We start from the raw sequence: 23182 nt of genomic DNA on the forward strand, positions 1-23182 counted from the left end.
TTCCGAGCAAAGCTTGCCTTCTGTTTTTAAAACGTACCCTTTTGTATCCAACAAAGGGTTTCAGTGCAATAAGCATTAAGGTGTGTCTCCTAGCTTTTACCTGCAAGCAATAATGATGTTGTCAAGCGTTTCAGGTGAGACCAGCCCAGGATTTTGGGGTGGGGAAAGACACTCTGTTATACAGCATCTTCAGTTCTTCCCTCAGAGGGAGGCAGAGACACCTTGAAAGGCTGAGTATAAGGACATCTACCAAGTGTCTTTTTACATAGACATCAGAGTTGGGGGGGGGGAGGGAAAAGGAATAGACCTGTAACCATAACTCAGTTGGACTTGTATCCGAGAAGTCAGATGCAATGGATTGGCTCCCTCACCGAACAGCTGCTTTTCTGTTCCTTTTATTGGTAAGTCAAATTTTAAAACAATATTTGTAAACTTTATGATTATGCCAGTTGAATCTCCTCAGCAAACCATTACTTTTCACAGTGTAAACTAACCTGAACTTCCCACCCCCCTGTAGGAAAAAAAAAAAAAAAAAGTGAATTTAACACAAAAAAATAAAGCTGTGATTGTTTTAAACTCAGTTTCTGAAGATTCTATACAAGTAGCTTAGGTTTTCATTAAATGCTGGCAAACATTTCTTCTGATTATGGCTTTGCAGTCTTTTGATGCTTAATATATGACTTTCTGTTTAATGCATGAATTTTCAGATTAATATTGTTTATGGGGACAGTTTAAGGAGTTGCTTTTATTAATAAAAATCTTATATATTTTTTTAAAGCCCCAAAAAACTGATTGGATACTATTTGCTTCTATGTCTTTATTTGTCTGATTGATTGAGGGAAGATAGAGAGCAAATATTATTTCGTAAACTGATTAGCTTCAGAGCTGAATGAGTTTTATGGCTAAATTCCAGAAAAAAAAAAAAAAAAAAAAAACATGAAATTTAGTGAAGATTGTAGCTGAGCAAAAATCAAGACTTGGCCCATGATTTCACATTACAAAGAATTCCTACCTTGTAGTGTGCATTTGTGTCAGAGCAGCCATGTGCTCAGCAAGTGAATATGTGATGAAAGTGTTGCTCTTTGGGTTTGTTATTCTTACTGTAAAAGGAAAGTTGTGGGTACGGTCAAGTGGAATAGTTGTACAGTATGTTCATCAAGGCACAGAAATTACTGAGAACGGACTTAAAAGAATTATGGATGCCCTTCTACTCCTGCTTTGTGATTTTCACATGGATTCTTCTCACTCATCTGTGCTGCTCTTTTAAAATTATGTAGAGGTTTAAGGCCCTGAAGATTGATAAAGTTAGAATTTAGAGTATAGTTGCATCCTTTAGTGTATTTCACTTTACACAATGTATTAGTAAGCGCAAATGTTTTTTAAATCCTTATTATTGACACCTCTGGAAATGCGGTAGTCAGGGAAGAAGGGTTTGTTGTTAGAGCGTATGAAATCCCAAGGCTTAAACAGTCACAGTTTGGCAATCAGTAAAGTAGAACTAAGCAGCGCAGGGCAGCTGCCAAGCAAACAATGTCAAAACTTGGCAAAAGCAAGTTATGGTTCGGATGAGTTTCTGCTTGTTTAATGCAGCATGCAGATCTGTGAGATTGACCTGTTGTGCATGATGCTAACAATGCTGGATTTTTGTATAACATTACTGACTATTCGTTTTATTCTGTTACTTGGTGATGCATAGTCCTGATGTGTTGAAGTTCGAAAAAAAATTAAAAAAAAAAAAAGGAAAATGTGAAAAAGTTTGCTGTACTGTATTTAAAATCTGTCTGTTCAAAAGGGCTTTTACTGCTTTATCTTCTCTTGTCAACTCTGGAGCAATTTTCATTCTTTCAGTATATTATCATTATGATTGTGACTGCACTAGGGCATGTCAGGAAAAAGGAGTGACTATGAAAACTGCCACTACATTTTGATGAGTACCAAATATCTGAACTTTTACTACCCAGAGGAAACAACTGTTGTTCTTGTTGTGTGCTTTCCTGCACAGCAGTGTTTATGGTGGCCTGTACAGCCTAACTGCATCTTTCAGCACTGTACAGAAAGCTGATGGGCAAACCATAGAGAATAACTACATTATAAATTACGTATATGATTTTAGTGCATTCTGAGAAACACTCTTGGCTTTCAGCTTGGTTAATCTTTCATGAAAATCACCTGTCTCAATAGTGTGTCTGCTTAGTATATTGTTAATAAGTTGTATCAAATAAAATGGCTGTGGAATTATACATATTTTAGCACACTAACACACTTTCAGAAAAAGAAATCTTACAAGCTCTGAAACTAATAATTTTCCATATGCATTTCACCATTGGTGGGACTGATTCTGCAACCCTTGCTCATGTGACTTCAAAGGTGTTATTCTCATGAGTAAGGGAGTTCTGCTTGTGGTACTTGCACAGACACGTTTTATGGAAATAACCCGTTTGATCAGGTATGACTCTCCTCCTCCCAGCCATCAGGTGACTGGTAATAATTTTAAATTCACCACATCTCTCATATGCACTTTTGTCTGGCTACATTTTCCCACGTGTTATCTACTTTTTTTTTTTTTTTTTTTCCAGTTGTTAGGCTCTGGTTACACCTCCTACTTGTAACTTGGTTGCATATAAAAATATTAAGGGGCCAAATAATCTACTTGCACTTGCATACCAAATATCTGCAAGGATTTAGCCAGAAAACTGCAGGCCCTTCTGCAGAAGAAAAAATATATATTATAGAAACAGAAACTAAAACAATTTTGCACCAGAAATTATCACACAAAATGAGTTTCTTAAGTTTGCAGTTAGATTCCTGAGTAAAAATGGCCCCTAAGCAAATGTGTATTTGCAGCTGGAGCACTCTAAGCCATATTAGAATTCAGGTTTTATTGAGGATATTTATTGAGGAGAGCACAATTAGAGCATGTCTAATTTAAAAAACTAAAATTTGAATGATAATGGCTTACACCCTGTATTGAAATTACTTTTCTATTCATTTTTCTAACGGTTAAGCTCAGATAATGTATGGAAATTCATTATTTCTGTATGACTTGTCCTCTGTTATATTTCTCAGTAGAAAAGAAACAATCTCAGTGGAAACATTCCCAAAGTGGTTAGTTCTTTGAGTAAATATATTTTAAAATAAATACAACTTTAGAATTTATTCTTCTGAGTGACATGAACATTATTATATTTCTGTTGAAATAGTAGTGGGTCCTCCATCCCAAGTGCAATACAAAATATTGACTTCACTTCCTAAGACAGGAAGCAACAGAAACACCTAACTTTTGCAGAATTACAAAAAAAATTGACAGAAAAATGAAAAACTACCCTGAAAAAAATCCCCTTAAAAGCAAAAACACATTCATTAGTGACCTGCAAAAATGAAAAGTACAGACAAAAACTTATCCTTGTTTTGATTTAAAAGTGATCATACTGCTTCTTTTTAAAATATGAGTTTGTTTCTTATATTTCAGGTGTGCTTCTTATTATTTAATGCACTGATTTATCTTTTCTCAAAGAGGTGCAGAAAGCATGAAGAAAAGGGTTAATTATTTCAACCTTTTGCTAGACAGAGTTTGGCTGAGTAAGACGTAAAAGTCCCGAAACGCTGACACAACCAGAGCTACCATGGCACCCTGATGACTCACATAATATATGTGAGTTCTCAGCACTCCTCCCATCGTGGCCAATAACAATACCGCTGTTGACTTCAAAGAGTGAGAAGCAGATTCAATATGAATAATGCTGGGAAGATGTTACAGGCGTGTTCAGTCATTTAGATACGAGTAGGTGGAGGAGGGAGGATTCCATAATTGCATATAATATTGCTTGGCAGTCAATTAATGATTAGTTAATTTTTGTTTGCAAATTGCTTTGAAGGTGCAAAGAACTATGCACATCCTATGGGCCTAATTCTCTTCCCAGTTACATCAGAGTAAATCCAGCATAAATCCAGTGTGATTCTAAGGCATCATTTTATATACAAGGTTCATAGAATAAAATACAACTTTCAGACAGGCTACTGTGAGAATGACGGTAACAATAAATATGTTTTCTGCTTGCACCTCTCTTAGTCCACACCAGAAACAGATTGTGCAACTAGCTTCTAGCTTCTCAGCAGAGTTTCCATTTTTTCAGGGTCTCTCAGAGACTAACAGGACAGGGAATTCTGGTTTCATTCTGGTCAGCTTGCCTGCCCCAAGGTCCTTAAGATGCATCTCACATGTTTCAGTGCTTTCTATTGCTTTAATTATCATTAAGCACTGAATCTATGGAAAGTATTGCATGCAGGCACTCAGATACTAGTTTAGAAAGGAAATTTGTTCATTATCTACAAGAATACCAAAGTTAGCTGCTAGCAGACAGATGACAAGATGTACTTCTCCACTCAAAATAACACTAGATAAAGAGTTTGCATCACACAGATGTTAAAAATAGACAGCTGGGGTTGGGGGGGAGCCTTCTAACTGTTGATATTAGTGGAGAACTAGAAAACATTAGGAAGGCAGAGGACTTTTAATCCCTGTGTCATGTTGGATAGATGTCACTTCAAAATTGTCTAGGTTTATCTGGTGAATGAGACAACTTCATATGGTGTATGCCTGCCCTCCTTCCTATAATACAGCTGTAACTGAGAAAGACTTGTTGAATGCAGACCTCAAGTTCATTAGATCAGCATTTTCAAGAAGCATCACAAGCTGTACTAAGGACTTTGGATTCAAAACTATCAAGATTTCTTTAAAGAGCTTCCATTAGCAGCATGTAGCAGCAGGGTCCTTTGTCAGTAAGGGACAAATGTGGAAATACTGGGCCTTAATTTACAATTCCCAACATCACTGTTGAACAAATTCTTGGCATTCCCAGTATCTGTGCTCCAATGGATGAAACTCCAGTGTAAAAAGGATATTTTCATTGCTTGGAAGCAGAACTCCCTGTAGACTGAAATCAAGTTTTTTAATGAATATTTATGTCCTTAAAGAACAGAATTCTCCACAAATTTTTTCTTTACAGAGATGCCCAACACAGTTTTTCAGGTAGCCTTGTTAAACACAAGAGTGACATGACCAGATGTGATATGTTAGTTTCACTGTTAAATGACAGAATAGGCCATAGGATACAGTCAGCAGACAAGATTCACTGGTATTGCATTAGGAGGTGTATACCCATACTTTTCTAGGTCAAGACAATTCCTTGCTTGCATGCCAGAAGAGATTTCAGCCTAAGGGTGGAGAGGATTTCACTGTACTTGCCAAAGGAGTCTCTGTTGTGCAGGTGGGATCAACTGATAAGAAACGTTGAATCAGTGCCATTTCTGGTGGACCTCGTCAGTCAGTCTCTCTGTTGAGGGTGTAATCTGCAACTTCTACTCTGCCATGTTTTCCCAAGCCACAAGGGATTTAATAAAAGCACAGGGTTTAAGTTCTACTGAGGTGAAACCACTCCACAGTTTAAATGAGTCTGATATTGCAGATTGCCTTCTCTGAGGTGAGTAATGACTCATATGAGTCCCATTCTGCAGCCGAAGATTTAAACAGTCACCAAGACATAAACTCAGATTAAAAGCTGTATTGATGTTCTGAATGCAATATGAACATATCTGTTTCCTTTCCAAAGACCTAATGCAACTTTGTAGTGATTTTCCTGCAGAGAACTTTTCTTAACAATTTGTGTCAACAACTTGCTCAAAGAAACAAACAGAAAAAAAAAAAACTTACTCTTACTTCAGTATTTCAGTATAGTTACTGAAGTACTATATGAATAAGTACTTCATATTACTTATGAATTGTCCCTTAAATTTAAATGTAATATATATAAAAAAGAGGTAGATCCACAGCCCAAACACCCTCCTTCACAGGCATTAGAGAAGCTTTTACATGAGGTTTCAATGAGTGTTCTTGGGAAGATCAGTTCATTAGAGACATCGTTTAAATGAAGTTGAAGGTGCTGTTCAATTATCTTTTGTATGTAAGAGATTGTTTTAATATGAAATAAGTGGAAAAAAGTCTGTGCTCATCTTCTGGCCTTGATAAAACAACAACACAGTACGTTTAAAGTGTGGAAAGTCCCATGAGGTAAAGATACTACAAACAGAAAAGCCATCTCACATTATATCCATGCAATATCTGTCATAAAATCTACCAGGCAAAAGACATCAGACCAAGAAACAAAACAAAACAAAACTTGAACTGTACTGGGAAATTACAAAAACATGGAAAATTGAAAACTACAACCATTCATCACGTTTGGTGAGAAAAGACAAACTCTGCATTGCTTTTTGAGTCACCTAGATATTTTGTTTTCTCCTAATTATGAATGAAGCCAGAATCCAGTCATGCAGATCCCATGTTTTTCAACCTTTATATCTGAAGAGAGCAAAGGTAGATCCTAAATCAAAAGCAGTGCTCTCAAAAGGTACATTGACCAAGTGAGCTTTATTGTCACAATTTATTTAGGAAGAAGATTAATTAAACAGTGCTTTCTTTTAAATTGTGCTAATCAAGAAATTGATGAATCTCTATGATTTTAAAGTAATTACTCATTGCATCTGATTCTGTAAACGATATTTACTTGAGCCTTTAGCTGCATAGTTAGACTTCAAATTAAAGCCCACTGAACTCCATGAAAATCTGCCTGATTGCAGTTGGTTTTCCATTATAACTGGAATCTCTTTAACCTCAGTGAGGTGTTTGAAGAAAACTTTTTGTTCCTTTTGGTTAAACTGTATATTGAAGTATTACAGGTCTACTGTGGACTCTCTGAATAAGATACAACAACAACAACAACAAAGAATAAAATACACATTCTTTAGAACAAATCTTGCAATCATTTCTTTCTTCAGGTGAGATTGTACAATGTAAAAGTCTGTGTGAAAGCTGCATTTTAATATAGGTATAACCTGTATGGCACATCTCTTCAAACTGAAAGTGCCTTGAAAAACAGAAATCATTTTAAAAGCATTAACTTTCAAAAATTAAAGTGATATATATAGAAAAATAAAGGAATGGTGCAACGTAATTTATGGAAATCCTTCAGCTACAACCTAGACGTGTTATTACAATAGATTTCAGAAAACATACTGCTCCTGCTCTGCAATTTAGTAATGTATAGCACCCAAGTTTTGGTTATTGATTTATGTCCTGTGTGTTTATATGCTGATCATCTTATCATTCTTGCAGGTATTCTTGGATTTCAGCACAGGATTTCATGTAGAGGTAATATATATTTCTTTAGAAATCAATTTTCTGATAAAATGTAATGTAACCAATGTAAAAATGACATGGAAAATGCTAAAGTTTTATTTCTGAACTCGAAGATTGAAAACATATTTACATAATAAACAGTTACAGGTAATAGTAACCTGCTCATCCTCTCAGAAATTCTCCTGAACCTATATGAATATCTCATATGCAGAAATAATTTTAAAGTACACATGTACAATGTTAGAATTTGGGACCTGCAGATGTATTAAAAAACACTTTCTATAAATAGCTCTTCTCCTCCCTATTGTGGGAATTTCTATATGTCTGAATTAATTTCAAATGTATTGAGGTTGGTGGTCATATGATACTGGTACTCTATGTCAAAGGTAAAAGAATGGAGTGAAAATGGAACAGCAAGATGGAAAACCTTCAGAAGACAAAAACGTGAATGGATAAAATTTGCTGCAGCTTGTAGAGAAGGAGAAGATAATTCTAAGAGGAATCCAATTGCCAGAGTAAGTAGAAAGCACAGCAGAATTGTTCACTGACAAGGAAGCTTTTTCTAAAATAAGATAAAAGCAGAGAAATTTAAGAGCACATTTGCTTAGACTAGTCAAGGCAAGGAATGTAGAATAAAAGAAAAATGGTACAGTATTTCCAGGTCTGCTGACAGTCTTATATGTGAAACCACACAACTGCTGAGGAGTGATCAAAGGCTTCCTAGACCACTGCAATCAGGCCCCTTCCTGGAGAGCTCCCACCATAGTCTCTTTATTGTGCAGTGTCTGTACTAGTTTGAGATATTTTTCTTTTCTCTCTCACTTTGAGAAATCCCTGAACAAGCACAAGTTAAGGATGATGCCTGACTCCTGTGAACAACAGAGCAAAGAGTTTGAGCGCCACAATACAAGAAAGACATAAAACTATTAGAGAGTGTCCAAAGGAGGGCTACGAAGATGGTAAAGGGTCTGGAGGGGAAGACGTACGAGGAACAGCTGAGGTCCCTTGGTTTGTTTGGCCCAGAGCAGAGGAGGCTGAGGGGAGGCCTCATGGTGGCCTGCAGCTTCCTCACGAGGGGAGTGGAGGGGCAGGCGCTGAGCTCTGCTCTGTGGTGACCAGGGACAGGATCTGAGGGAACGGCATGGAGCTGGGACAGGGGAGGGTCAGGCTGGGTGTTAGGGAAAGGTTCTGCACCCAGAGGGTGGTCGGGCACTGGGACAGGCTCCCCAGGGCAGTGGTCACGGCACCAAACCTGCTGGGGTTCAAGAAGTGTTTGGACAATGCTCTCAGACACGTGGTCAGATTTTGGGTAGTCCTGTGTGGAGCCAGGAGTTGGACTCAATGATCTTTGTGGGTCCCTTCCACCTCAGGATATTCTGTGATTTTGTGATTCTTCTTCTCCCCCGTCCATACCCCTTCAGCCACAGTGTAATACTCCTGGAAGTTTCTCTCCCCTAACATCCTCACTTCACCACAAGAAGATTTAAAGGAAAGAGAAAACCTGTCCAGTATTTAAGTGCAGACATAGCTATAGGCTGCCTGTTTTTTAGAAGAGCCTTCAATTTGTTCTATAAATTGAATCTTGTGAAATGTGGTTAGGAGGAAGACTAAACTTATACAGATTTTTTAAAGGAGACTAATTATAGAAAAAAAGAAAACACTGCAGATGTTCTCAGGAAACTGGTATAAATCATATTATGTTATAATATTATGTATTATTGTAGATTCGATCAGATTGTGAAGAAAACAATCCAATCACATACAGCATCTCTGGAGTTGGAATTGATCGTGCCCCGTATGGAATATTTGTTATTAACCCGAGAACAGGAGACATTAATATAACAGCAATAGTGGATAGGGAAGTAACCCCAGTATTTGTTGTAAGTACTCCCATTTTATCTTTCCTTTAAAATGATGAATGCAGGGTGGTGCAGGGGGAGCACAAGGAGAAAAATGCTCTAATTCATTTGTTTCAGATTGTAGCTTTGCTTCCTTCAATTCTGGTTTTAAAATGAGTAAATCTCTTTATCTAGATACGCTGCTTTGCTAAACACTCAGTGACGGGTATAGATTTGGAACCACCTCTTGAACTTCGAGTCAGAGTTCTGGATATAAATGATAATCCTCCTATATTTGCACAATCTGTATTTACAGGAGCTGTTGAAGAATGCAGTATGGACAGTAAGTAACTATGTTATTGCCTATCATAGTAAAGTTCGTGAAGATCCCATAGTACAGTTAATATAAACCTAGGGTGTTCATTCGACTTTTTTTTTTTTAGGCAATGACGTACTTTTCCCAAGGCTACTGCAGAGGAAGGAGCAGGAGATGCTTCTCAGAGTGTTATTGGAGTAGGGCCCAAGATCGTTGCTTAAAATTAAACAGCAATGCTTCCCCCTTCCTCCCACACACCAGTGCTGAATATTCTAGTTCCTAACTGTACCATCATGAAATTCATTTAGATGTGACAACTTAAAATAAATTGGTCCATTTCTTCTCATTAAATAATAATAACATTACAACTGCATTTATTTCCTGTGAAGGTATATAAAGTACTTTTTTTTTTTCAGCCTGAGTATTGAAGTTGCAGTAGAATATTACTAAACAAGCCCTTTCTTAAACACCTAAAATGGTTCTTTTCACCAAAAGCATTGCAAGTATCATTAAACATGAGAATAACACTGAGTGTGTTACACTCATGTCCTACCTTCTAGAAATTCTCATTTAAAACTGTGGAGATATCTTCTGTGAATATCTTCAGGCTCAAAACTTACAATTTTTACATATTCCCTATGGTGACTTTAAAAAGTTCAGTGAAAATCTACCTTACTCCATCTGACCTTAATTTGTAATGCATTTTACAGTCATTCACGTTCAGTCATAATCAGTACAAGGAAATTAAACTTCCATTTTCTTCATAAATGTCAACAAACAGATAGCTTTCTGTCATTTTTATACGCCAGGTATTTCTGATTTCAGAACAGTTTTTTCTGATTTTTTTTTAATTGTTATTCTTAGACACACTGGTGATGAAAATAATTGCATCAGATGCAGATGAACCTAATAACTTGAATTCTAAAATTGCCTTCAAGATAGAGAGTCAGGAACCTTCAGGCCCACCAATGTTTGTTATGAAAAAGGCTACTGGAGAACTCCATCTGGCAAATTATCTTGACAGAGAGGTAACATTTCCAAAGTCAAATAACATGATGTCATGGTGTGTGTATGTTATGAGAGTGACAAAAAATAGAGAGAGAGTGAGGAGAGACTGAGAAGGTGTGTTTTCTTTTTTTCTTTTTTTTTTTTTATGGGTAAATGCATTTCTTCATATATGTTAAAATAAAATATCTAAGGCAAATTCCCATATTAGGAAACAGTAGCACAACATAAGTATTTGTAGTTTATAAGATGTGCAGATGCTTGTAACATGGTCATTTCTCTTTCTGTGACAGCAACACAGTAGCTACACTCTGGTCGTGAAGGCATCAGATCGGGATGGAGCTGGAGATGGAATTTCATCCCTTTGTAGCTGTCATGTGAAAGTTATTGATGTCAATGACAACTTCCCAACTCTTGCTCAAAGCTCTGTAAGTGTTTAATATCAAAAGCAACATTATCATTAGAAAGCACAAATCCATTTCTGCTAAGCTGCATCTGCAAAAATTTGAGGTGATGCAGCTCTTCAGATCTGCAACCAGAATCACAATTTACACAGAACACAATTTTTTATTTATTTATTTTACTGTTAAAGTTAGTTTTAGCTGAGGGAAGAGCATTTTTCAAAGAATTCTCTGTGGTCAACTGTATCTCCCTCACACTACATACATTAGTGTTTGCTAATAGGTATTTATCTGTCATTACAGTTTTCAGCAGCTATTTCAGAAAATTCACTCAGTTCAGAACTGCTACGAATACAAGCTCTGGATGCTGATGAAGAGTTTACTGACAATTGGTTAGCGGAGTTTTTCTTTATATCTGGTAATGAAGATAATTGCTTTGAAATTGTTACAGATCCAGCTACAAATCAAGGAATCCTTAAAGTAATTAAGGTATGGATAAATAATATGATTCAGCTGTTGAAATAATCATCTTAAAATAATTTTAATTCTTAAATATATATATATCACTAACAGCAATGACACTGAACCATTTAAAATAAAATATTTAAATAAGATTAAAGTCCAGGAAGTTTTATTTATTTTCTGATTTTCCATGTTTTATCTTTTAGGAACTGAATTATGAACATATCCGAACTCACTCACTGAGTATCGGTGTCAGGAACAGAGCTGAATTCCACCACTCTGTTATGTCTCAGTACCAAGTCATCGGAACACCCCTCATAGTAGAAGTAAAGAATGTGATTGAACCTCCAAGGTTTAATCCATCTTCAATTATCTTTTTCGTGTCACAAAGAACGAGGGCAAACTATGTTGTGGGAACATACACAGCATTCGATGAGGACACAGGGACTACTGCAACCAATGTTGTGTAAGCTCTGATCTGCTTAACCTACTGGATGGAATAATTCTTTTAATTGAGATTTCAATGAGATTAGGAATAGGTATTCTCTATTCCAGACAAAGAAGTAGAAAAGGAGCTTGCAAAGGGTACTGTAAAATAACAGGAAAAAAATAATAATAATAATAGCAATAGAATAATAGAAATAGAATACTATGTTCTTATGCTATGATTGCTTTTGTTTCCTGACCTACTTTCCTTAGCCTTGTGCACAATGCAAACAAGATATCATTCTTCTCTCAATCTGTAATTTAAATAAATCAAAACAGATTTTTTATAAACCAACTTAAGAACACAGAAAGAGAATCTGCCTGCATATATAAAAAAGCAAGCAGAAAACCACAATAATGGGCAATATTATACAATCAGAACAGAAGAGGTCACTAATAGGTCATTCTATAGTTTAAAAAAAAATGGTTTGACATTTATTTCTGATGAAATTCATGAAAGTTAATTAATAAGAATAATTTGTTTTATTAACCTATGTAGAAATAAATGTACCCAATTTAACAAGGTTTGAAAAGCTTTCATAAAACAGACAAAAATATTAGCAAATACAACCACGGTATATTGTAGGAAGAGTTGTGGATTTAACTACTGATGTTATTAAAGCTTTACAGGAACCAGACAGATTTTATTTACTTTCAGACTATGATAGCACTTTCAAAATATAATGAACTTTATGCATTTCCTTTGTTGACAATTATTTTTTATGGTGTATATCTTTTGACATCTACAAGAATTTTGTTTGAAAAGGTTAAAATACAATGGCATCTAGCATAATCTAAAGAAAAAATATTCCAAAGTGACAAACATTATTTGCAAAATGAATATATAGCAGACCACTATACCATATCGAGTCCACATTAATTGGAATAATTTATTCCACCTACATAACTAGGTCTGCATTTGTACTGTTTCATATTCAACATAATTCTGAATATTTTTCTTTAAACAAATACAGGTATAGGATAGGACGTGATCCAGGCGCCTGGTTCAGAATCAATCAAAACACTGGTGAAATCACACTGAACAAAGTTATTGACTGGGAATCCTCCTATGTATCCCATGGGCAGTACAGAGCAGAGGTTCTGGCTATTACTAGAGGTAAGAAAACAGATTCGGTTGTCTAAAATAAAATACTCTTTGTACATTTTTTTTCCCGTTCCATCTTTTCCCACCTGAACTGCATTATTTACAGTATCAATATTGCCTCCTGATTACAAATACCTTCTTTTTACAGGGGTTCCTCAATATACTGCTACTGGCACCATTGTGCTTACAATGCAAGGCGTCAATGACAATTGCCCAACTATTAATACAGCATTAAGGAAAGTATGTATGCATTCCCCATCAGTGGTCATCACAGCAAAGAGCATGAATGGTGATCTATATGGGCTCCCCTTTACATTCAGCATACATGGTGAACCTCAAACTACATGGATTATCAGATCAATAAATGGTAAATTAAACTACATTTTATAACAGAATAAATCATAGTAATTACCTCCTATCTAAGATTACAGAGTAGGATACGTTTTCATAAGAAACAATACAAAACAGTCATTAAAATCCATTCTTCTCACTTAAATATGATTTTATATTCATTTGAATCCAAAGAGTTGCTCTCTCTATATATGTTAGCACTGAATGAGAATTATTACATGCATTTTATCTAGTTATCATCTTTTAAAGGAAACTAAAAATATGTTGATAAAAATAGAACAGCAAAACTGTATGTGAGTGTGATAACTACGATAAGCAGCTTTATTGGTCTAAACCTAACGAGGCAATTCAAAAGCAAGTTGATATTTTTTTATTTCTATATTATTTAATTCTATTAATTATTTTTATTCTAAGTATATGACAAAGCTCTTATATTTATATGAGAGCAAAAGTTCTTTGTAAATTTTATTTTTATGAGAGCCTTATGAAAATGGTAAATAAAGATTACAGCTTTTGCAACGTATGGTACAAATTCTGCTTGCTTTTTGATTAATCAAATCTCATACATTTCTAAATGATGGAATTTGCATAATTTACTGTATGTATAGAAGGCTTTATTAAACAGTAAATATCAGATTTGCAAGTACCTTTGTAACTCCCGTTTGTCCTAAACAGACACAAATTGATAATTTTAAATATTTTAAAAGAATTGAAATACCTTTTGAAAAAAAATAAAAAAATGTAAAAAAAATAAAAAAACAGAAAGCATAACTAGCATGTAAATTTTTAGTGAGAGAAAAGAAAATGTGTAAAGCTTGCAAATTATGTGTTAACAATTTTGGGAATAAAAATGAGGAAAACCAGCAGTAGATATAAAAAACTGCATTTGCCCCTTTTATATTTCTCAAGTTAAAAAGTGATAACTAGATTGATCTGGCTCAGGTTCTCCAAATGCAAAATAAATAAATAAATAAATAAATAAAAATAAAAACCAAACAAACAAATAAAAACCACCAGCATAGATCATGCTTCAGCTTTGAATAAGTACTGTAGATGCATAAGTAACTGAAGATCTAATCCAAACACTTAGTCTGTACTATTAACATTATTCACCAAAATTATAGATTTGAGCAGTTTTTAAAGTCAACACCTTAATCTAAATATTTTTCTCTTTTTTTTTTCCCCTAAAGCTACCTCTGCAGAATTAGTGAGTCAGAACATGGACTTCTACCTTTATAAGATCTATATTAGAGTAAGAGATAGCCAAGGCCGAAGCTGCTTACAGCCGTACATAATTCCTCTACAAGCTTGTCGCTGTGACAGTCGCAATTATTGCAGCAGTGGGGCCACAAAAATAATTATCATCGGTGGTGGTGGTAGTCCTGATGGTGAAAGAGTTAGTTGGACTGATAGGCCTGTTACTGACGTTGTGACAGACTGGGACACTACCACTGAAACTCTTGAAACATATACATCTGATGAGGAAAATGGTTATGCTATCACATATCGCCAATCTTCTACTACACTTAGTGGTGCTGCCATTGGCCTGATGTTTCTTGGTGGCTTAATATTTGTTCGTAAGTATTAAATTTATAATATATATATATATTTTAACCTTTACAAAGTGTATTTTTTATTCTTCTAAAGTAAGGTGACTTTTTGGTCAGTTGTTAACCCATGGGCTCCCATGTGCAACTTGACAAAACAAAAACACAAACAAAAACAAAAAACTATAGGAATTGTATGGATACATATAGGATGTATGTACATGTATGTAAACATATGTATGTATCCTATATTCTACATATATATATGTGTTTCATTCAGAAATAATTCTCTCCATCCTAAGAGCTAGGGTATTCTTCCTTAGGTATTCAGTTCTCAGACTACCATGAAGAGTTGAAATGTTTAGTAGAAGATTCAGAAGATTCTGGCAAAAGCTGCCTCTATTACTTTACAATTTACACTTTGCAATTTGAACTTCAGTTAAATTACTAAAACAAATGGGCAACTATCAAATTGGGTATGAAAAGATGTAAGGAAAGCATGAGTTTCCTTTGAACTGTAAGACAGATTTCAGTGGTGGAATGAAGAAGATCATCATCTTAACTTTTGGCCATTGCTGCTAAATATGACATCTGTTAAAAAACAGTACTGTATACAATAAAGGATCAATATGTGATTTTCAATATATGAGCTTCAGCAATTACTTCTCTGACTGCTGCAGTCAGATGTGATTGCTCTTCTTTCGTGGCATTGGCATCAAGCAGTCAACATCTGAAACTGTCCAGTGCAGAAGTACTGACTACAATAACTATGAGAACCTGACTCTTGAGGAGGGTGATCGTATTGGTTTTTGATCTCTGATTAACTGGGAATCAACAAAGACAAAATTTTGAAGCTGCAAAGAAGACTGTTTTGTTTCTAGTTCCCATTTGGTTAATTCTCCAGGAAAGGCCATCTTTCTGCCTTCAGAAATCTCCTTTCCTAGTCGGTGGTCTGGATTCATTATGTCCTTACTCATGTAATGTGAGGTAGCACTGTATACACTTTATTGCCCTTTCTCTTTTTCTCTTTGTTTCACTTTGACGTTAAATTGGGAGTTTTAGATACTTTGGCTAGTCTGCTGTAAGCAATTGTGTCTCCCCAGTAACTCTGCAGCAATATTAGGTTTTTAACTTAACTATCTAGGTTAATAGCCTAAATACAGCCAGAATGAATATTGCAGCCCCTTCCTAAAATGAGCAATGCTTTTTTTTTCCAGTAATTTCCAACACTGAATTCTTGAAAGAAATAAGCATAATGCACCACACTGTGAAACCTGACTCACTGTCTAATCATTCTTTAAAGCCAGGCGTTGAGGGTTTGACTCTTGCTTTTCAAATAAGCATCATATATAGGTGATGGGAATATTGCAACTGGAGCGTTAGCTAAAGATCACTGTAGCCACATGAATAGTACCCTATTGATTCTTATAAGTTTATTGTTACTAATATGTATTTCTGAAAAGAAATTACAATGTCTGAAGAGAAAAATATATGCTTATGTGTCAAGAATGAATATCACTGAATGCTATATATAGCAAGACTGGTTCTGTTTGTTTAATTTTCTTAAATCAACATCTTATATTCATTCAGTTGAGGCAGATCAAAGTCTGTTCCTGGATGTATAGCCATAAATTCAGAGTAACAGCCCCACTCCACCCCAACTTTACTCTGCTGTAACTGAAGGTACAAATTATTCCGAATATCCAAATGCATACATTTTCAAAAGCAGATAATGATTTTGAAAGGCAGACTTGCAGGCTGATTGGTTTGAAACATTTCAAAAGACCTTTTTTCTAAAGTTCTTGAGCACCTGCCCTCTGGGTAAAACAGCTATTCCTATGAAGAAAGGATGTCCTAAATCCCTATTTCTTGTTTCTTCCCTGTTAAGTGATTCCAATTCTGATGTCAATGAGTGACTGTTGTGGCTGTGGACCTGGAGCTGCAGCTGGAGTTGGAACTGGATTTGAACCTGTACCTGAATGCACAGAAGGGGCAATTCATCCATGGGGAATAGAAGGTGCACAGCCTGAAGATAGGGTCAGTACATCCCATGTTTCAAAACCCTGCAGTAATTTCTGTTTACAGAAAAGACTCCATTTGTCGAGAAGCCAGAAAGTGATCATATTACTAAGTCATCTTGTAAAAGAAGCCTGGCATTGTCAGCCATTGCCAGGCTGGTATGAAAGGTGATTCTTAATTAAGATTTGCAGATGGAGCTTGTGTGCCTTAAGTTGTTTTCGGTTATCTTGGCCCAACAGTCTGATTTTACTATTCCCTCAGCTGAAGCGTAATTTGCAAGCTTTTCCAGTGCAAGCTAGGGCAAGATAACACAAACCATCTTCACTTACCACCTTTTACCTTGAAACTGAAAAATCTTTTTTTTTTTTTTTTTTTTTTTTTTTTATGGGAGTGGTAACTCTTAGCTGTCATTAACACTTTAAAGTGGTAATTCCTTAGCATGATTCACAAAGTCTTGACCTTCATAAGGGAATTTCAAAGTTATCATTCAAGGAATCAAAATGTTGTTTTCCAGGATGTCTCACACATTCTTGCCCCAACAACAGCTGCTGGAGGTGATTTTGGTGAACCTTCTGGTAAGAATATCCAAAGATTTTCTATGTGTGCTATCATAAAGCTGTCTTTCAGCACTTCATGTCTTCTGGTTCAGGGAGCACATTGGTTTCTCAGCTACAACACAACCCTTCCAACTGTACCTCTGCAGATAGTCAAACTGATGCCAGTAGGACTTCCAGCATGAGTGAAGGGTCTGAGGCTTGAGCCTTGAAAATGGGCAGATACATTTCTTTTGAAATATTTGCTGAGACTTTCAAATCTCAGGCATTTTTTTCTTAATCATTCCAGCTAGTGGATGGAGGCTTTTTTCAAGATACCAGTTTTAGCAGAAATGAATCTGAAGACCAAAATAAGGAAATTTTCTTTCATAACTCAGTGGTGGAAGGTTTGTCCCTTCCCAATTTCAAGGCTTCCTTAGCACAAGGGAGAATAGGACTTACCAAGTAGCTAGTTAATTACTGCCCATTTGTGCACAAACCTAGATAGAAAGCTGGCACACAATATAAAAAATATATGTTTCTGTGATAAGGTTCCCCCAGGAATTTGGTGGCCATAGAGTGTAAGTCTATCTCTGCAGTTCCGCTTTCTCTTTTTCCCTCTTCCTTACTCCACAACAGGAAGTAAGGATGCTGGCACAGATCCATTTCCTCTAGCTTCTGACAGGAAGAAATGTCACTGTGCAAGCAACGACTTCTCAGATGAGCACTGATTAGCCAAAAATGTTCTTATCCTTAGACAAAAAGATAAGAGAACATTTTGGGTCATAAATATGAATGTGTCTTTGTTCTCAGGGAAGTTCTGCTGCCATGGCAATAGAAATGTTTAAGACTTTCGCCTGTGATTTAGTTATTTCCACTGTTCAGTACTGCTACAGTGAGAGCCCCAGGTTCAAATCCAACAAGAGACCAACAAGATTAAATAGAAAAACAACAGAATTTGGCCTATATTTCTTAATGCAATCACAGGTTGTCAAAAAGACTACTACATGTAATTGTTTTATTATATTACATGCTAATATTTAAGACCACGCATTCATTGCTATAATATATGAAAAAATGTGGAGAAGATAAAACTCTGAGTGTATAATTTTATAATTTAATATAAAGGTTATTTTCATTCTGTATTACTAACACCAGCAGTTATTATGATCAGCTATTGTTCTCCTGAATCCCCCTTAACAATCTAAGAACTAGAAAATTTGAAAGGAGTTAAAAAGCTATTTCTTTTAGTTAACAGTTTCAGACAAAACAATTCAACCCCAGGGGGGTTATAAATAAGCATCCATGCATTTGCATAAATATCCATAAGCATTATCTTATTTGCCAATGCAAATCCCATGGCAGCATATGCGTACACCAGACAGAAATCTCTCCAATTAAACAAGCCAAACACTGATATTTTAAAGCATGTAAGTCTAGCTTTAGCATCACAAATAAAATCAAAGTTTTAGATGTCTGCTAGTATGCACTTAATTTTTATTGCAGTTTTAGTGTTTGGCACATGTGTGTGGATCTGTGCCTGCAAATAATCTAAAATATCTTTAGAATTTCAGTAGTTTCATTATACTATTTGCAAAAACAACTGGAAAATTCTGTGAAAATTTTCACAGAACACAGGAGAGAGAATTTTTCTTTTCTTGTTCTCAGATATATATACAAACACATATGGAGGAGGAGGAGGAGTATGTCATGGTGTTGAAGAAACTACAGGGGTTGGCTATGCCACTGGTACTGGTTATGGAACAGCTGGAGGAGTTTCTGGAACAGGGGAAGTAAAAGGGTCAACGGGAGGAACGATAAAAGAGTATCGAGAAGGAGGTGTGAACATGGCCTTCCTAGACAACTACTTCTCTGAGGTAATTATGTGGTCTTCTTTGTGTTGTATCTGTGAGTCTGCTGTTACACTATCCTCCCCAAGTGACACTGTGAAAATACAAAATCACAGGGTCATGGAATCTTAGGATCCATAGTTTGGAAAAGACCCTTAAGATCATCAAGTCCAGCCATCACCTAACAGTACCAAGTCCACCATGAAACAATGTCCACAATGTTTCTAAGCACCACATCCTAAGCACCACCTCTTAAATACGTCTAGGGATGGTGACTCCCCACTTTTCTGGGCAGCCTGTTCCAATGTCTAAATACAAATAACCATGCTCAACTGAAACTCCCATGATACGAGACTGGTGTAAGAGCAAAGCTCACTGTACTAGTTGGAAAAAGCAGGACATTGATAATACTGCTTTTGAGTTGTTGGCATAGAAGTTTTGATAGTTCAATTCTGTAATTCTGTTCATTTCTGTAAAACTGATGGACACACTGCAGGTATGGGCAGTAATTAAATTATTTCAGCTTCATAAGTGACCATCAAATGTATCTATTTTCCACTGTTTTCAGTGTATAGATATATAATATCATTGTGAAGTTGTTCACAAATACTTTTTTAGAGATTGTTAAATGTAGTAATTTTAAGTCTTAAGGAACTCTGAATACCAGTTCACTTTCTTCCATATTTTTATTGCCTTTTTTGTTCTGTAAAAGACTTGTGAGATGCAAATGACATAAACACACAGTTTCGAACTGGGAAAATATTAAGTAGACTTTACATACGGGATAAAATCCTATGGAGTTTACATGATTAATGGATTTATTGGATATAAATTGGATTTAATGGATATATTTTTATAATTATCATGAACTGTGATGCATAATACTATAATTGCATATGTCTTCAAAAACAAAATCAATTCATTTGTAAGGATTACTATATTTCAAAATCTACTCAAGATTCAGTGAGGAAGAGCACAGAGCAGTCCTGAAGACCTGAACATGGTTTTCTCCCAGATTTCCCTGCCTGGTCCAGGAGCACTATGTATTAATTGTCTGCCTGCCATAGCACCACCCAGATTACCCCTTCTATTAACTATCTCAATCTCCAAACCCTCTGCCTCTCCCTCCTGGGCCTTCTCTTCTGTCCTTTCCTGCATCCTCCAACCTCATCCCTCCTTAAGTTTCTCTCTTTCTTGCCCTGTTCCTCCTCATTGACCACTCCATCCCCAACTCCATCCCAAATCATTGATCCCTATCCTACTCAAAATCGATTCTCCTCTGGACATACCAAGCCTTCCCTGCTGTGGCCAACCCATAGTCCCTTTCCTTCTGTCCTGGTTCCTCTGCCATCCTGCTTCAGTCTTCCTTGCCATCCTGCTTCAGTCTTCTTCCTACTGCTTTGTCTGACTACTGCTGCCCAAAGAGTATGTTCGTTCCCGTTTACCCTACAATCAGACCCACTGATGGCAGACAGATACCACTATTCCTTGGCTGTCTTGGCCAGCTGTGTTTGTGCTGTCCCCTCGCCCACTTTGCTAACAATTTCAAAATTTTAACATGGGGTTCTTTTATCAAAATAAATCACTTTGGATGAGATTCTCAAGACAGGAAAGCAGGAAATACCTAGGAAAATTATTGCCAGGATATGCCACATTTATAAAAGTCTCAAGTCTCTGCAGTATTTGTCTTAACCAAATCTGAGATGCTAAATGTTTGCATAAACAATACTAAAATATTAGTAACATTTGAATAAAGCTTATGTCGAGGTCACACAAATTTTGATTTTTTTTTTTTTTTTTTTTTGGTCTTGAGATGTTCTGTTTTTCAAGTCATCTGGGCCTTACTGTGGTTGGGGAGACCTTACTATAGCTTGAGTCGTCACGGTTAACAACCTGACAAAAAGTCACTCTGTTCACCTTTCTGTTTTTTCAACCTACAGAAAGCATTTGTGTATGCAGATGAAGATGAAGGTCGGCCAGCAAATGACTGCCTATTAATATATGATCACGAAGGAATAGGTACTCCTGTCGGCTCTGTTGGATGCTGCAGCTTTATTGGAGAAGATACAGATGAAACGTATTTGGATACATTAGGACCAAAATTTAAGACCCTGGCAGAGATTTGTCTGGGCAAGGAGATCGAACCTTTCCCTGATGCCAACCCACCTTGGCCAGGCATTAACGTCACCTTTCCCAACCCTGAATGTGACCTGAACCTCCCGCCGCCTGGAACCACCATCCTTGTCAACGGCTCTGCACCGATGGCTCCCCCGGTCGGCACTACCACGGTCGTTACCGAAAACACCTACACGTCTGCATCTACCATACAGCCCCCACGGCCCATGCCTGATCCTTTGCTCCACGGCAACGTGACGGTGACAGAGACCTACACCTCCAGCTCTCCTTGTGTTGACCCACTGCGCGCACCCAACGTTGTTGTAACAGAAAGGGTTGTTGGTCCCGCGTCTGCCTCTGATCTGCGTGGCATGCTAGATATTCCCGATCTCACAGACGGGTCCAACGTTATCGTCACGGAAAGAGTCATTGCACCTAACTCCCGGCTTCCGACATCTCTGAGCATTCCTGATTTGGTAGATGGGTCAAATGTGGTGGTGACAGAAAGGGTGTTCAGGCCTGCCTCTGGCATGCCAGGCAGCTTAATAAATATTCCCTCAGAGTTATCCAACGCCCACAATGTGGTGGTCACTGAGAGGGTAGTGTCAGGGTCTGGGATGAGCGGCCTAGCGGGGGGAAGCCTGGGAGGGGCAAACCTGGGGGGCCTGAGCAGCACAAGTCAGATGCTCAGTGCTGACTGCCACCTCGGCCAGGCAATGGGCACAGCATCCCCTGGCACCTCCCGGAGAAGAGTGACAAAGTACAGCACCATGCAGTACTCCAGCCAGTAAGGCTTCTGCCAGCGCACCTCCCCACTGAAATTGGCACTTGCATCGACATTTGTTAGCTGCCACCGAACAAGAATATCATCATTATTTATAACTAGCAAACAGCACTGAAATTTCAGGGCTTCCTCCTTGAGTGAGGATCTCGGAAGGGTGCCCCATTTCAAGGTCAAAAACTTTGTCAGTGAAGGGAAAGCTGAGGTGAGCTCTAAATTTATCTCTTTCTTTCCACAGACCAATAAACTTGTACAAACAGACACTAATGATTTTAGAGAGATCAGATTAGTAAACAGAGCAGTGAGAAGGGATCCACATACAGTATCAGCATGAATTAATGTCAGACGAAAGAGTGTTAAAATACTATATTGGTGAATGATCTCTCAAGACAAGCAGACTTGGGTTAATGGCCCCTCACTGGCAAGACAGGAAAAGAATGCAATTAGCAATTAGTCAACATAAGACTAAATAAGCACTTTCAAACACATCACTTTACTTTGCATGTAATTTCAGGTGCGCTGCAAAATAGCACTTTGAATCATTTCTGCTATCACCAGCAACAGTTATAAATAATAATCATATAAACACAATGCGTTTTCATAGCTTTCTGAAGTTCTTAGTAAAACGTGCTCTTTCATGACCTACCACGTTGCTATGCTCATGGCCAAGAGTGTGGCTAGGAATTTGCCACAGCTGGAGCTGCAGCATTGATGCTGCAAACCAAGAAGCTGTTGGCTTCATCTTTTTTCCAATACCACTACAGCTTTACTTAAATCTAGAAGGACGTTGGTGAAAACCAGAAGCAGTTAATCAGATTTTTGTGCCAAAATATGCCTACCAGTTAAGTCTCCAACATCAGGTTACTTTACGAGAACTGTAATATAACATGCCAGTTCTCTTCTCAAATACTGCCAAGAAAACAAAGTCTTAGAAGCTTTGTGATGTGGGGAGGCAATAGCAAGTATTATAATACTGACAGTGGTAGCTGAAGGCCTTCGTGAAAAGAGAAAACCCTTGGGAACAATATAAATTTGCTAATACGCAGCATGGAGAATTGTTATTTCATGTCAATGTATTTTGCATTGATATTTTGAAAGTTTATTTGAATGTGTTAATTGAAAAAGTCTTTATGATTCTATAATCTTAATTAAATCTGGCTTTTATTTTCCCACAAAAA

At 36.8% G+C, this 23182-nt stretch overlaps 1 protein-coding gene across 1 annotated transcript; it reads left to right on the forward strand.

Annotated features, from left to right (window-relative positions):
• The first annotated feature begins 353 nt into the window (after positions 1-353).
• On the forward strand, positions 354-22014 carry LOC118251231 (desmoglein-4-like). Its single transcript, XM_035553160.1, has 16 exons — positions 354-401; positions 7172-7207; positions 7582-7710; positions 8920-9075; positions 9229-9376; positions 10214-10377; positions 10648-10782; positions 11059-11244; positions 11424-11683; positions 12678-12820; positions 12957-13175; positions 14350-14736; positions 16595-16743; positions 17240-17300; positions 18927-19135; positions 21049-22014. The coding sequence occupies exons 1-16, from the start codon at positions 354-356 to the stop codon at positions 22012-22014; spliced, it is 3396 nt and encodes a 1131-aa protein (XP_035409053.1).
• Positions 22015-23182: the final 1168 nt, after the last annotated feature.

The sequence above is a fragment of the Cygnus atratus genome, chromosome 2 (assembly GCF_013377495.2).
Source record: "Cygnus atratus isolate AKBS03 ecotype Queensland, Australia chromosome 2, CAtr_DNAZoo_HiC_assembly, whole genome shotgun sequence".
NCBI lineage: Eukaryota > Metazoa > Chordata > Aves > Anseriformes > Anatidae > Cygnus > Cygnus atratus.

Coding starts and splice junctions, on each gene's coding strand:
- LOC118251231 (XM_035553160.1), top strand. CDS start 354: ATGGATTGGCTCCCTCACCGAACAGCTGCTTTTCTGTTCCTTTTATTG. Junction 10,783..11,058: donor CAACTCTTGCTCAAAGCTCT/GTAAGTGTTTAA, acceptor CTGTCATTACAG/TTTTCAGCAGCTATTTCAGA. Junction 11,245..11,423: donor GAATCCTTAAAGTAATTAAG/GTATGGATAAAT, acceptor TTTATCTTTTAG/GAACTGAATTATGAACATAT.